Below are 14,731 nucleotides of genomic sequence, written 5' to 3' on the forward strand. Positions count from 1 at the left end.
CCTTAGTTGACGGATTCGATTAGAGAGAGAGAGAGAGGGGAAAGAGCAACAATCTAATATTTAAAAAATCAGAATGCAATAAATTAGTTTGCTGTTGTTTGTTGTTGTTTTGTTTTGGGTTTTTTTCAGCGCTTGAACACGTTTGGGTCTTCTAGCGCCAGTAAAAAGAGGATAATAGGGGGAAAGATGTAGATCTGAAGTTAAAAGTACCAAAGAAACCTGTGGCAATAATCTAATTTTGAAAATATTAACGCAGATATCAATATTCGACTGGCGTCTTTTATTTTAAGACATCATATTGAAGTTATCGTCCTCATGCCTATAAATAATATTCTCTTTAATTGACAAACTCGTTCATTCATGACAATTCATCGAAAGGTCCGAATCAAATTTGACCCCAAGATTCATAACTTTGTTGACAAAAGACATTGGAGAAAAAAAAAAACAAAAAAAAAAAAGAGAGAGAGAGAGAGAGAGAGAGAGAGAGAGAGAGAGAGAGAGAGAGAGAGAGAGAGAGAGAGAGAGAGAGATTACAAATAATATGCTGTAATGGATCTATGAGAATTGGAAGGTATTCATGAAATTGAACTCTTATATAAACATATAAAAATAATGTAAAGAATACATCTTATGGGAAAAAAAATATATTGAAACTGAATTCAAATAAAAATAAAAAGCTAGTTTTCATGCCCGACCTCTTGTATCCTAATAGCTGCACAAATTATTTTTAGTATATATAAACACGCAATAAGGTATTTTCTCTCAATAAACTGACATATCGGCTGCACAGAAAATGCCAACATGTCAGCCTTATGTTTAATAATTATATTCAACTTGTTTGCAAACTTCTACACACACATTTTCTTACAATAAGTAAAAATACATTAAAACATCCAGGGGTTTCACACAATGTTCAGATTTAAATGCCAACAATCCGTTCTTGAGCTGAATAAAGCCTGTAATAAGCACCCTTGATGGTCATAAGATTAGCATGTGACCCAATTTCAACTATTTTCCCTTCATTGATGACAGCAATCCTATCTGCATTCTGTATTGTAGATAGGCGATGTGCAATAATCACACAGGTACGATTTACTCCTGCTTTATCTAGGGCTACTTGGACAATCTGGAGATGAAAAAAATTAATTGAAACAAGAGGAAGGAAGGAAAGATTTAAAGATAAAGGCCTTTCAAAGAAGTAATTAGAAACTCATCAGTAATTCATTCTTACTTAAAAATACACTTTAAATAAATTATAGTTAAACTATTACTTGATTAACCCTTGCTAATGGAATAATACCGCAATTTGTGTAAGAAGACCTAGTTCATTAAATGTGAAAATGTAATGTTTAGTATAATTGCGACTATTGAATTAATTTACTCCTGCGGTACTCGTAGTTAGTTCATGTTATTTGTTTGGTCTACAATAGCAGCTATAGTCTTAACCAAATAAATAGAATCCTATTCTTGCCTGTCTTCCCCCGAGCTCAAATTTTTGCAGTTACTATATTGCATTTTCTCTCACCTTTTCACTCTCTGAATCCAAGGCGGATGTCGCTTCGTCTAACAACAAGATTTTTGGATTTCGGACGAGAGCCCTTGCAATTGCAATTCTTTGTTTTTGACCTCCACTAAGCTGGGTTCCCTCGTTTCCAACTTTGGTGTCATAGCCCTTCAACAAAACAATGATGAGTTGGTTATTATAAATGGCAAATGGAGTGCTTAAATGAAATAACAGGTTTCTGGGCATTTTCAGACGAGCATCGTGATGATAAGAATTTTAAGACAAATAAGCGACAAGAGTCCCAATAGATTTTAAATCATAAGAATCCACACGTCTTCTTCATTTCTAATCTATGCCATTCTACCCTCAAGATAGGAACTAGAAACTTGACATAACATTATTAGTCTGAAAAGAAATTTTTTGATCACAGGGTGGAAATATTCTTTGCGGTAATTCAGTCATATGTGAGATGGAAGGCAATCTCTAAACGTGCGAAGGGCCCCGGTACAGACCGTTAAAAGTTTATTTATGAATTTATCAAATATAGTAATGCTGATTAACCATACTAAGCTTATGACGTAGCCGTAAAACTTTATTGGCAAAATTTACATGTTTTTTTGCCACGGGCGAATTGAAGCACCAAATTGCCACAAAATGTGGATGATTTGTAATAGTCTATTAAGACTTTAAAAAAAAATGTAAATCAATGCCGATTTAATATCATTATAGTTTTACTTTGATTAAAAAAAACAAGGCTTTTTACGTTTAATCTGGCGTTCACATTATGATATCAGCAATCAGCTCTCTAACAAAGTTTTTTAAAAACAACTAAACCGTTTTAAATAGTAAAAATAGAATCATCAACTTGTTGAAATGTAGTGAATTGTTAACATTTTATTAACCTTCTTACCAGATAAAAATAAACAAATTGATCTACATCTTTACATTTTCTGACATTGACTTCATACATTACAAATCTTTATTATATAAAAATGTTTAATTGTTTAAATTCATTAAACGTAGCTCTTATGTGAGAGCATATTAACAGCGTGTCTACGTCGTAGTCTCACTCGTGAGAGAACGTAGAAATGATGTCTACGTCTGCTAGGGCACTATGATCGGTCATTTATTGATGTTGGGAATCACTCTCTGGCCGTCCTATTGCCAAATTAATTTCTTGCACTTACAGACTTTATCATGGACATAATATTTGATCGTTGATGGATAAAAATATTCGTCTTGATCTATGGTAATTTCCACAATAAAGTAGTATAATCATCATCATCATCATCATCATCATCATCATCATCATCATCATCATCATCATCATCATGTAGTTCCATATCTGAAGCAGACGTCGGAGGTCATCTTCCGCCAAGCGGATCTATCTCTTGCCAATTATATTAAAGCAGCGCCACCTTTCTCAGCTTCATCTGTCCAAGTTCTTATCCCTTTCAAATAAGTTATTCTTTGTCTTCCTCTTATTCTTTTTCCATTCATCTTTCCAGTCAAGGCGAGTACTTCCAAACCAGGGTGGCGGATAATGTGTCCTAAAAATTCCATTTGGCGTTTGATGATTTTTGTTATCAGTGATCTTTTTCTGTTTGCCATTTCTAAAATTTCTTCATTTCTTTTCCTTTCCACCCATGACACCCTCATCATTCTTCTGTAAAACCACATTTCCGCTGCCTCCAGTCTTTTAACCATGGTCTTGTTTATGGTCCAGCTCTCACAACCATATAGCTGTCCCCGCGGAATTATGCCATATTTGGGGCAAAATTATGCCAATATTATGCCAAAAAAAAAAGGAAAATTATGCCATAAATTATGCCATAAATTATGCCAAAAATCCGACATTTGTGCATGTTCTTGCGTGCTTTTGTAACCCCCAAAATCTAATTTTCACAATAAATATGAATACTGATAGGTTTAAAAGCTACATTTTCATTAAAAACGACTAAAAAGCAGAAATATATACCAGACTATTGTTTGTTTTTTTTTTAGGGTTTTACTGCGCTTGCAACACATTAAGGTCATATCAGCGCCAGTAAAAAGGAAGAAAATGGGATAGTAAAAAGTTCTAAAATTACAATTAATAAAGCACCCAAGAAAAAGTAAGACATAGGGGAACTAGGAACAAATCGGGATCAGATGTAGATTCCAAGAGCATACCACCAATGTACTTAGTTTGAGATCATCTATAAGTTTCATCCGGACACAAGCACAAAATCCAACAAAGAGGAATACACTCAAATGCTTACATTATACATTGAAAATAACAAATATAATAATACTTAACAGAGAGATGATTTACGAGGAAAAAAATACAAGGCCAACATTTTCTGTAAAGAAAAAAAAAAGAGGCAATTTTTTATTGTTTTTATTTTAAGCTTTTTGCTGACGGATGCGGAAGGCCACAGGATGCGGCCGCATCGGATGCCGATGCGGCCGCATTTTCCTGGAGAGGCACAGAATACAGCATCAGACGTCAGCAATATCCTTTGATTGTTGGTTTAATGCAATATCGCATGCTATTTTCAAAGTAGTATGCATAAGACTTTGATTATTTTATAGTAGTATTATAGTATTATATATAATTGATGAGTAGTGAGTAGTAAGTAGTGACGTATATGCAGTATATTCGTAGGTAAAGTAGTAGTAATAGTAAGTATATAGAGTAGTAGTAGTGTAGTAGTAGTAGTAGTATAGTAGTAGTAGTATATATAGTATAGTAGTAGTAGTAGTAGTAGTAGTAGTATAGTAGTAGAGTAGTAGTAGTAGTAGTAGAGTAGTAGTAGTATAGTAGTAGTAGTAGTAGTAGTAGTAGTATAGTAGTAGTAGTAGGAGTATGTAAGTAGTAGTAGTAGTAGGTAGATAGTAGTAGTAGTAGTAGTAATAGTAGTAGTAGTAGTAGTTAGTAGTAGTAGTAGTAGTAGTAGTAGTAGTAGTAGTAGTAGTAGTAGTAGTAGTAGTAGTAGTAGTAGTATTTATAGTAGTAGTGTAGTAGTAGTAGTAGTAGTAGTAGTAGATAGTAGTAGTAAGTGAGTAGTAGTAGTAGTTAGTAGTAGTAGTAGTAGTAGTAGTATAGTAGTAGTGTAGTAGTAGAGTAGTAGTAGTAGTAGTAGTAGTAGTAGTAGTAAGTTAGTAGTAGTAAGTAGTAGTAGTAAGTAGTATAGTAGTAGTAGTAAGTAGTAGTAGTAGTAGTATAGTAGTAGTAGATAGTAGTAGTAGTATAGTAGTAGTAGTAAGTAGTAGTAGTAGTAATGTAGTAGTAGTAGTAGTAGTAGTAGTAGTAGTAGTAGTAGTAGTAGTAGTAGTAGTAGTAGTAGTAGTAGTAGTAGTAGTAGTAGTAGTAGTAGTAGTAGTAGTAGTAGTAGTAGTAGTAGTAGTAGTAGTAGTAGTAGTAGTAGTAGTAGTAGTAGTAGTAGTAGTAGTAGTAGTAGTAGTAGTAGTAGTAGTAGTAGTAGTAGTAGTAGTCTGAATGACGCTTGCTGGGAGTTGTGTGATTCAGTCAAAGTCGATGAGTATAGCTGCTCTCTCCATCCATGTTGTTAATTGTTTCCGTTGGTCACTGTCCTGGGCCGGAGTTTTGAGGCTGTCAAGATTTTGTGACTTTAGTACCGAGGGCACTACAATATTTCTTAGTTCTTCCGGGATTAATTCGGCCTCATCTGAATCCAGAAATTTCTAATATGTAGAGAGATCCTGGTTCAGAGTTGTTACTATTGATGTTGGTGGTCTCCCTACATATTTGTTGCCATGAAGGAAATGTTCTGTCATTGGAGTTTGGGCTGGGATGTTATTTTCTCGACGTAAGATGTGACCAAATAACCTCCATCGCTGTTCTTTTATTATTGTACTCAGGCGTTGGATCCTGTTTTTTTTCATAGAGATCAGTATTTGTAATTGTCTCTGGCCAATAGATTCTGATTACGCAACGTAATTGTTTGCGGTGGTTTGAGTCGAGACTTTCTAAGTTCTTTTTTGTGAGGCCCCAGGTTCCACAATTATATCATATGTCACTATCGGAATAATCAGGTCCTCGTAAATCTGTATTCGTTTATTCACTCTGACTATGTTATTTCTATTGCATAAATTTTGGAGTTGGTTGAATGCATTGGTGGCTAGCTGTTCATTTTCTTTGATCCAATTGCCTAGTTTACGTACAGTTTTCCATTCATTTAAATTTCTGTTGATTTTTTTGTGTATGCTGTTTTGGATATGAAATGAACGAGAAAACATCTGGGCAGATTGGTGTAGAACAAATAAATTAATGATTTCAAACACCTGGTTTCAACAACACCCAAGAAGAACCTGGACATGGCAATCACCAGGGGACAGAGCAAGGAACCAGATAGACTTTATAGCAGTATCATCAAGATTCAGAAATGGCATATTAAATTGCAAAACCTACCCAGGCGCCGATGTAGACAGTGACCATGTCCCAGTTGTTTGTACAGTAAGGATAAAGTTTAAAGCTATTCAGAGAACAGCTGGTAGAATAAAGAGGGATTACAGGTTATGCAAAGACAATGGCATACAAACAAAAATGAGAGAAGAATTTGAAAATGCACTCATGATACAAAGCCAAAGCGAACCTGATAACGAAAAATGTGAAAAACAATTTGATATATTCCAAAAGTGTGTCAAAGCAACTGCAGAAAAACATTTACCAATAGCTCAAATAAACAGCAAAAAGGAATGGATGACAAATGAAATTCTAAACCTATTTGAAGAAAGACGAAAATGCAACAGAGGGTCTGCAGAATACCAAACATTGAACAACCACATTAAATCCAAATGCATCGAGGCACACGAGAACTATCTAGACTGGAAATGCTGCGAAATCGAAAGAGAATACAAACCCAACCCCCAACAAGCTCACCAAAGAATAAAAGAACTATCAGGGAAAAGGAAAAGCAAAGCAGCAGGAAGTTGTATCCAAAACAAACAAGGGGAACTGCTATTTGAAGAACAACATATAGAAAGCCGATGGGTAGAATACATAGGCGAACTGTACAATGATCCAAATAGAAATGAACCACCACTGAAATTCAAAGAACCATTAAGCGGACCAAACATCACCAAAAGTGAAAATGAACATGCCATGGAACGAATGAGGGATGGTAAAGCAACAGGCCCTGATGAAATATCTGTAGAGGTATTAAAAAGCCTAGGAGATCTAGCAATTGATGAACTTCACATATTATTCAACAATATATACAATACTGGGAAAATTCCAGAAGATCTCTGTAACTCTATTTTCATAGCAATACCAAAGAAAGCAGGTGCAGTCAGATGCGAAAATTTTAGAACTATAAGTTTAATAAGCCACATCAACAAAATACTGTTGCGTATAATTATCAACAGGCTAAGGAATAAGATTAACCCCGAAATCGCAGAAGAACAATATGGATTCCAACCTGACAGAGGGACAAGGAACGCAATATACCTCCTCCGTGTTTTAAGTGAAAGAGCTATACAGGTTCAGACCCCACTATACCTCTGTTTTGTCGACTACAAAAAAGCTTTTGATAGAGTACGCCACGAAGAAATACTAAAACAACTGCACTCCATTGGCGCTGATGAGAAAGACCTCAGACTCATGCAAACATTGTACTACACCCAGCAGGCATCTATCAAAATCGGAAACTCTACAGGAAATTCCATTCCTATTAAGAAAGGAGTCCGTCAAGGGTGTGTTGCCTCACCAGATCTGTTTAATCTATACCAAGAAACAATCATGAGGGGCATAAATAATATGGAGGGAATAAAAGTGGGAGGTCACAACATAAATAATATAAGATACGCAGACGATACGGTACTCATTGCAACATCAGAAATCCAACTTCAAAAGATTGTTGACAAAGTGGTAGTAGATAGTGAAGCCAAGGGAATGGAAGTGAATATCACCAAAACGGAATGCATGGTAATACAGAAAAACCCCGAAAACAACAACACCTGCAATATAACGATTCACGGCGAGCAACTTACCAACGTAGAAAGTTTTAAATACCTAGGTTCAATAGTGACAACAGATGGAAGATGTAACCGAGACATACGAGCAAGAATAACTCAAGCCAAACAGGCCTTCATGGACCTGGGAAACATTTTGAAAAACAAACAGATGTCGTTCGGGATTAGATTCCGAGTCTTGAAGTGCTACGTGTGGCCAATCTTGTTATACGGATGCGAAAGCTGGACTACAAATGCAGAAACACAAAAGAACATTGAAGCTTTTGAAATGTGGTGCTTGAGAAGGATGCAGAGAATATCGTATACTGCACACAAAACGAACGAAGAAGTGCTAAAACAAACATACCAACAAAGGAAACTAATGCCCTTAATAGTGGATCGACAACTATCCTTTTTCGGACACATAGTAAGGAAAGATAAGAATGAATACCTGGCAAGTTGTGGAAAAATACCTGGTAAACGCGCCCGGGGAGACAAAGAAAAACACTCATAGACCAACTGAAGGGCTTCACCAACCTAACAATCCAAGAGCTGTTTGAAAAAGCAAGAGACAGGGAGGAATGGAGAGAGATAATTCATGCAGTATCCGACGCCTGGACCAGGCATGGAACCTAGAAGAGAAGTTTTGGATTGATTCACTTTTAGATTCCATGCTTCTAGCGTAGTTGATATTATTGGCGTGTTTATTTTCGCTTGATTTTCTGATTCAAAGATTTGGTATGTATCATCTGCGTTTCATCACGTGTGATCTTCTTGTTGGTGGTAATTTTGGTCTTAGTTCTTTCATGGCCGATTCGAGGTCATATCGTGAATAGAATTGGACTCAAGCTGTCTCCTTGAGGGGATCCAATTAAGGTTGATATTGATGTTAATTCTCTGCCGGATTCAAATTTTAAAGTAGTAATAAATAGTACCTGCTCGGAATAGCCTTTAATTCTCCGCATCTATTACGGGTTCTCCACTAGTTTATTAAATTATAATAAATAATGGGATCATAATTGCATAACTGATGGGTAGTGAGTGGGAACCGGAGCTATTGGGGTGTGACTATTCGGTAAGTTACAAATTTGCAAACATTTTCAAACCTTAGGATGGATAATAAAAGTAATAGAACATTAGTTGCATATTTTTCACCACATTATAAGCTTCATGTATATGTGACCCAGCTCTCTGAAAGTGTAAATAAAATTTAAAACAATACAAAAAAAAGCAATTTCCTTTATTCATCCTCTGGGGTCTATTCCAAGGGAAGATTGGATAACCTAGACGTCAGCCGCAGTGCATCTTCGCAAATTGAGCTAGGATGAGGGCAGCGGGTATTCGAATTCGGTACTTTTCGGGTTCGAAGCAAAGACCACACCGCTGAGCCATGCTACCCCCTAATAAGTCGCCATGGCTTTGATGCACTTAAAGGTGATAACTGTCTTGCCGAGGTTCTATATTCAAATTTTGTCATACCAACCAGCAGCATTTTTTATTGCGTGCCATCTTCTTCCTGGGCCTGCTATCATGTAGGGTTACCAAATTCTAGTAATTTCCTAGCCTAGTAAAAGACTTTCTAGTCTTAAGTCTGACCGAAAAAAGTGACATGTGACTTTTTAAAAGTGGTTTCTTATGAGCGTCTTATAGTCTTTGACTATGTAGGCTCTAGCCTAAAGAACTGTTTATTTACAAAATGACTTTTCTGTGTTAATGACAAATTGAACAATTTGCCATTTTGTAAATAAACACCTACATTCCGACCGCGGTTACTTCTTGACCTTCAGATTGACCAAGCATCGAGTGACTCTTACTTGAACTGAGACAAGTTTGTTGTATGTTGTTGGGAAAAAATTAACTGGTCAGATTCAGATTCATACTATCAAACTTCAAAACATGAAATAAACAATAATATGAACCGCTTTCTAAGTTAAATATGTTTTAGTCAAAATTTTGACACGTGGCCATTAACTGACACTGGAACGACCTTGAATACATAATTAAAATGACCTCCACTTTAGATAGTGCACTGTATTATGGTGATTTAGTATATTAAAAATTGTAGCTTTTATATCTGATGGGACGACGAACTCCTTAAATAACGAGTCTCAAAGTTAACGACAAGACGTCATTAATGGTCTGCATGACATGATTCATATTTTTTTTCTTTGATTAATTTTGCTCAATGCAACAATCTTAAAATATTTAGAAAAAGATGTTATTCAAGGTAACTTTTTTTTGAAGCAGTACAACAACAAAAAATATAAGATAAGATAAGATGATAGTCTTTTTAAAAAAGCACTAAACCATCCCAAAAATTATTTTCCGGAAATGAACATGCCTTAAAACAAAAACACAATATGGCGGATGCGTTGTTCTATTTTTAAAAAATCAATATTGAAATAATTACCATTCATAACTATAAAACGATTGATAACACACATTCAGACATATTGTATAATATTGTAGAGCAATCAAAAGTTGTTTGGGCTATATGACTAAACAACTAAGATTAACTATACCTGGGGTAAAGATGAGACAAAAGTATGAATATTTGCATCTTTGGCAGCTTGTATGATTTCATCCATAGGAACAACTCTTGTGTTATCTCCATATGCAATATTCTCTGCGATACTACAGTCAAGGAGGGTCGGTTCTTGTGACACAATACTGATTTGTTGACGGAACCATGTCAGATTGACTGTCTTGATGTCGGTTGAGTCTACAGACTGTTAGTAACAAAAAATGTAAAAAAACAACAAAAATAGGTATATATCGGAAAGTCACAAAAATGAGATGAGACACTTTTTGTCGCTTGGTAGCAACAAAAGTTCTCAATGGATTTTAATGATTTTTTGAAGAGATAGAACACGGCATTATCTCTTTGTAAACAAAATTCACAATAATCGATGGGAAAATACAGGTACGGGGGATCCCATTTTTCTGCAACAGTATTTTCCTAATCTGATTAGTATGCGGGTGAAGCGTGAGGACCAAAATTGGACGCTTCATCTCCCCTTCATCATGGCGCTGCGAAGTCTCATCGCTGCTTCCCTCGTCACTAGACAACCTTTGCGGAAAGCGTCATGCAATTCTAGACCTGCCAACTATTACGAAAAATTCGTAGGATTACGAAATTTGGCTCCAATTTCAGAACTTCATAAGCATCTCTAAGTCATTAAAACATTGAACAAAATTAAAGTTGATACCAGACTGCATAATTTAAAGGATTTTGAAGTGTTCTTTCATTCTAGTGAAGGTAAATTGTTCATCTATAAAGTTGACTATAGCGACTATTATATTTATATCCAAAGAATCACGAATTTTTGAATTTTCAAGTTGACATGTCTGCAATACCATCCCGGAATATTCTCTGATTGCTTGCAAAATGTATTGTCACAACAAAATGTGATCCTCCTAAAACAATATGATTCATGGATATTTGTTTTTAATCGAGAGATTGTAATTTTTATTTCATTGTAATCTCACATTATGTCATGGATTTTTCAAATGATTTTTAAGATTGAGAACTTCGAGATGATTATAAATGTCTTGTCTTATCTTCGTAAAAATGAAAATAAAATTACCACTGAGCCGCTGTCTAATTCATAGAATCTCTGCAAAATTTGAGTGACGGTACTTTTCCCACATCCACTGGCACCGACGAGGGCAACTGTTTCCCCAGGCTTTATGGATAAGTCCATTCCATTGAGCACGGGAATTGTAGGACGCATTGGGTAGTGAAAGACTGCACTCTGAACATTCAAGCCTCCATTAAATGCCTCCTATATTGAATAAAATATCATTAGAATTTACCAAACATAACAGAACAATGATCCTTCCACAAAAAGCAAAACAAAACAAAAAAGCAAAAAAGCAACAACAAAAACAAAACAAAACAAAAACAAACAAACAAATAAACAAAAAACAACAACAAACAAACAAACCACAAAATAACAATAACACGCGGCCCTTCTATATATATATAATATATATATATATATATATATATATATATATATATATATATATATATATATATATATATGTCATTGTAATGCGCCCAGAGCCTGCATTATACTGCGGGAAAAGCTGCGCTTAACAAATGTGTACTATTATTATTATTATTATTATTATTATTATTATTATTATTATTATTATTATTATTATTATTATTATTATTATTATTATTATTATTATTATTATTATTTACCAGGGAAGAAAATTTTTGAATAAAATTAACCCAATGCAATACAAATTGAAGATGAAAATGTCATCAATCGAACATTTTACATTAGGTTATTTCAACATTAAGTTTGATGAACAAATTGTTCCAGTTCTGTGGAACACTTCAATTATCGTACCAGTGCCTATAAAATCCTCCATCAAAATTGAATGATTATCGTCCTGTCGCATTAACATCAATCGTTATGAAATGTTTTGAAAAGATTTTGAAATATCAATCTTAGGCTTTCGCCAATAATTCATACAATACAATTAAGACAAAATAATGCTACCAATCTCTCCTCATGCATTCGTTAGCCTATAACAATAGGCTTTTAACGAAATCGGGTCGAACTAGACGCCGAACGCCGAACCCGAACGGATATAGCCTTCTCACGTGACCATGAACGAGATCTGAATAGTGAAGACTCTCAATACAAGCGGTATGCAGCATCGGATCTAAGGTCACGTGATAGAGGATAGCTTGGGTTGCTGTTGGCTTGTGTTAGGCGAGGGGCAAGGTCAGTGTCATTCAATAGTATACAATTGTGCACGTGGCGCTCTATACAGAGAGAAAATTATAAATTGATTACGGGCGAAGGTGGGGGGAGGGGGGGGGGTTGACCCACAAACGATCGAGGTGTTGGGCTTCAGGTAGACCATGATACGAAATCAAAGAGAAAAGGCCGCTGGTACTTGGATGGTGGAAATGGTTGGGGGGTGGGGGGGGGGGGTAGTGACAATCAGCATGGGATGTATATATTAACATTAATAATATAGGCAATAGATGACCAGGGATGTGTATCTGGGTGGGGTTCCTACCTCCCATAGCGGGCAGGGAGGTACTTGCTGTGTCTTCTATCCCCTCTTATCTGTTTTCCAATTGCTTTCTGTCTTTGTCTTGGAATGAGATTGCTTGGTTTTGTCCTGACCTTGGTCGGAGTCATTGGTTGAGAGGGAAACAGTCGAATGTATAGTTATAGTTTTGGGAGATGATATTTTTTTCCTTGTAAATCATCTCTCTGTTATGAATTGTATTATCTTTAGTTTACATATTATATATATGATTTATAAACATTTGAGTGTGTTCCTCTTAGTTGGGACCTGTGCTTGTGTCTGGATGAGACTTTTAGGTGATCTCAAACTAAGTACTTTGTTGGTGTGCTCTTGGAATATACATCTGTTCCCTATTTGAACCAATTCCCCTTTGTCTTACCTTTTCTTTTGTGCTTTAATTGTAATTCTAGAACTTTTTACTATCCCATTTTCTTCCTTTTTACTGGCGCTTATATGACCTTAATGTGTTGCAAGCGCCGTAAAACCCTTAAAAACAAACAAAACAGGGATGTGTATTGTTTGTGTATTGTTTGTATATGTTTGTGTGTGTGTGTGTTTGTGTGTGTGTGCGCGCGCGCGTGTGTGTGAAAGAGATTACACAAAAATGCCTTTCTCGGGAGCTTCCAAATGATTACGTATACGATAAATTTGAAAACCACATTGTTGAATCAGCTTGCAAAAAGGAGAACATTTATCTTTGTTTCACAAAAATAGGTTTAGAAATAAAAATTTTTTCTAGTAGATTGATTTTGAAAAAAATATTGCTCAATTTTTTTTTTAATTTAATGATAGTTTCTTTATTTTCCGGTCGGTTTTCTTGATTTATATCTCGTTTTTTCAATTCTCAATGCGACGAGCACACTGATGTATCTCGTGTGATTCAAAAGCGTTGTTTGTTTTTTTAATATATACATACTGAGAGTCCTCACTAATTAATTCCTGAGCGTTGAGATGGTGACGGAACTATTACATACAAGACCTTGCAGTCGAGTCGGCAGGGCTTTTGGGTTACACAACCACTATTTACCCATCGGTCAGCGGTACTCTTTGATGTATACAACACTCACCGCCTTTACGCAAAGCCGCCTGCCCATAAATCAAGAGATGGTCTCCTAACTGTTCACAAGCGAACTGTCAAACGAGCAATCGATGATTGGATAAGAATCTCAAGATCTCATATAATAAGGTAAGTTTTGGAGAGGTGATATCCCCCCACCCGTCATCGGACAGAACTTTCATTGCGTTATATCATATAAGCTCCGCCTCCTCTTTCTATTCCGGAGTGACGAGATTAGACGAGAGGAGGCGAGAAAAAACTGATCACGTGATCGGTAAGTCGTTCGTTCGGTGTCCGTTCGGTGAGCAACTATAACTTGGTAATAACGACCGTGTTATCTTTACTCCTTACCCAACCAACCCCTAGCTTCCCGCCTCTTCATCGCGAACTATCTTATGTATGTATTAGCTTCAGGACGGGCAAGTACGGAATCTGCCCACCCTTCCTTTAAACGTCTTTATTTCCTCTGTAACTTAGTTAGAATTCAACTCTCTCCTTTCTCAGAAGAGTATTTCTCGTATACTAATTCAATTGTTGAGTAAACCAAAATGGTGGTTGTATTTTATATATTTATTTAGTCGTGACTTCTGAATAAAAGTGTTTTATTAGAGGTAATGCAATAGAAAATACATTGTTGTACAAAAATATTTAGTCTGGAAATAAAAATACAGCGGTAATTACTTTAAGAATTTATTTTAAAAAAAAGAAACAAATTAATTTGTTTAAAAAAAAAAAACAAACAAACAAATAAGACAACAATTTAAATAAATGAATTTTGAGAAGCACTAAAGAAAACGAGAAAAAAAAAAAAAAGAAATAATTTAGATGGATAAACAAATATATTAAAACAACACAAGTTAATACTAACTTGATATAATATTAGTAAATTGATAAATTTAATTCAATACTGGAACCTTCCCAATGTTATTACATCAATGGTACCAGCACAAGTAAGGCAATAAATAAGAAAAAGTTCGTTTGCCAAAATCTCTATTTAGTGCTCACTGGTTTATAAGGTGGGCTCATTTGAATTAGCCCGACCTAGAACTAGAGAGGCCAGACAGCAAAATCAACGTCAGGCGACGTGACGATGAGATGACGATGTGGGCGGAGTGGAGTGGTTGGGAAGGGGGTGATAAAAAAGAACAGGAGCG

General features: G+C 35.6%; 1 protein-coding gene across 1 annotated transcript in view; it reads right to left on the minus strand.

Moving 5' to 3' along the window:
• Nucleotides 1-265: 265 nt before the first annotated feature.
• The window catches only part of LOC144966384 (ATP-dependent translocase ABCB1-like), a 23,719-nt gene continuing 9,253 nt past the window's right edge, over nt 266-14,731 (minus strand). The window contains exons 2-5 of the mRNA XM_078902778.1: nt 11,047-11,244; nt 9,982-10,188; nt 1,526-1,672; nt 266-1,126 (exon numbers count right to left, since the gene is read on the minus strand). Coding sequence (XP_078758904.1) covers nt 920-1,126; nt 1,526-1,672; nt 9,982-10,188; nt 11,047-11,193 — 708 coding nt within the window. The 5' untranslated portion in view covers nt 11,194-11,244 and the 3' untranslated portion in view covers nt 266-919. The remainder of the gene's footprint in view (nt 1,127-1,525; nt 1,673-9,981; nt 10,189-11,046; nt 11,245-14,731) is intronic.

This window comes from Berghia stephanieae, chromosome 2 (assembly GCF_034508935.2).
Source record: "Berghia stephanieae isolate SIO BIC M18660-M18661 chromosome 2, UCSD_Bste_1.3, whole genome shotgun sequence".
Classification (NCBI taxonomy): Eukaryota; Metazoa; Mollusca; class Gastropoda; order Nudibranchia; family Aeolidiidae; genus Berghia; species Berghia stephanieae.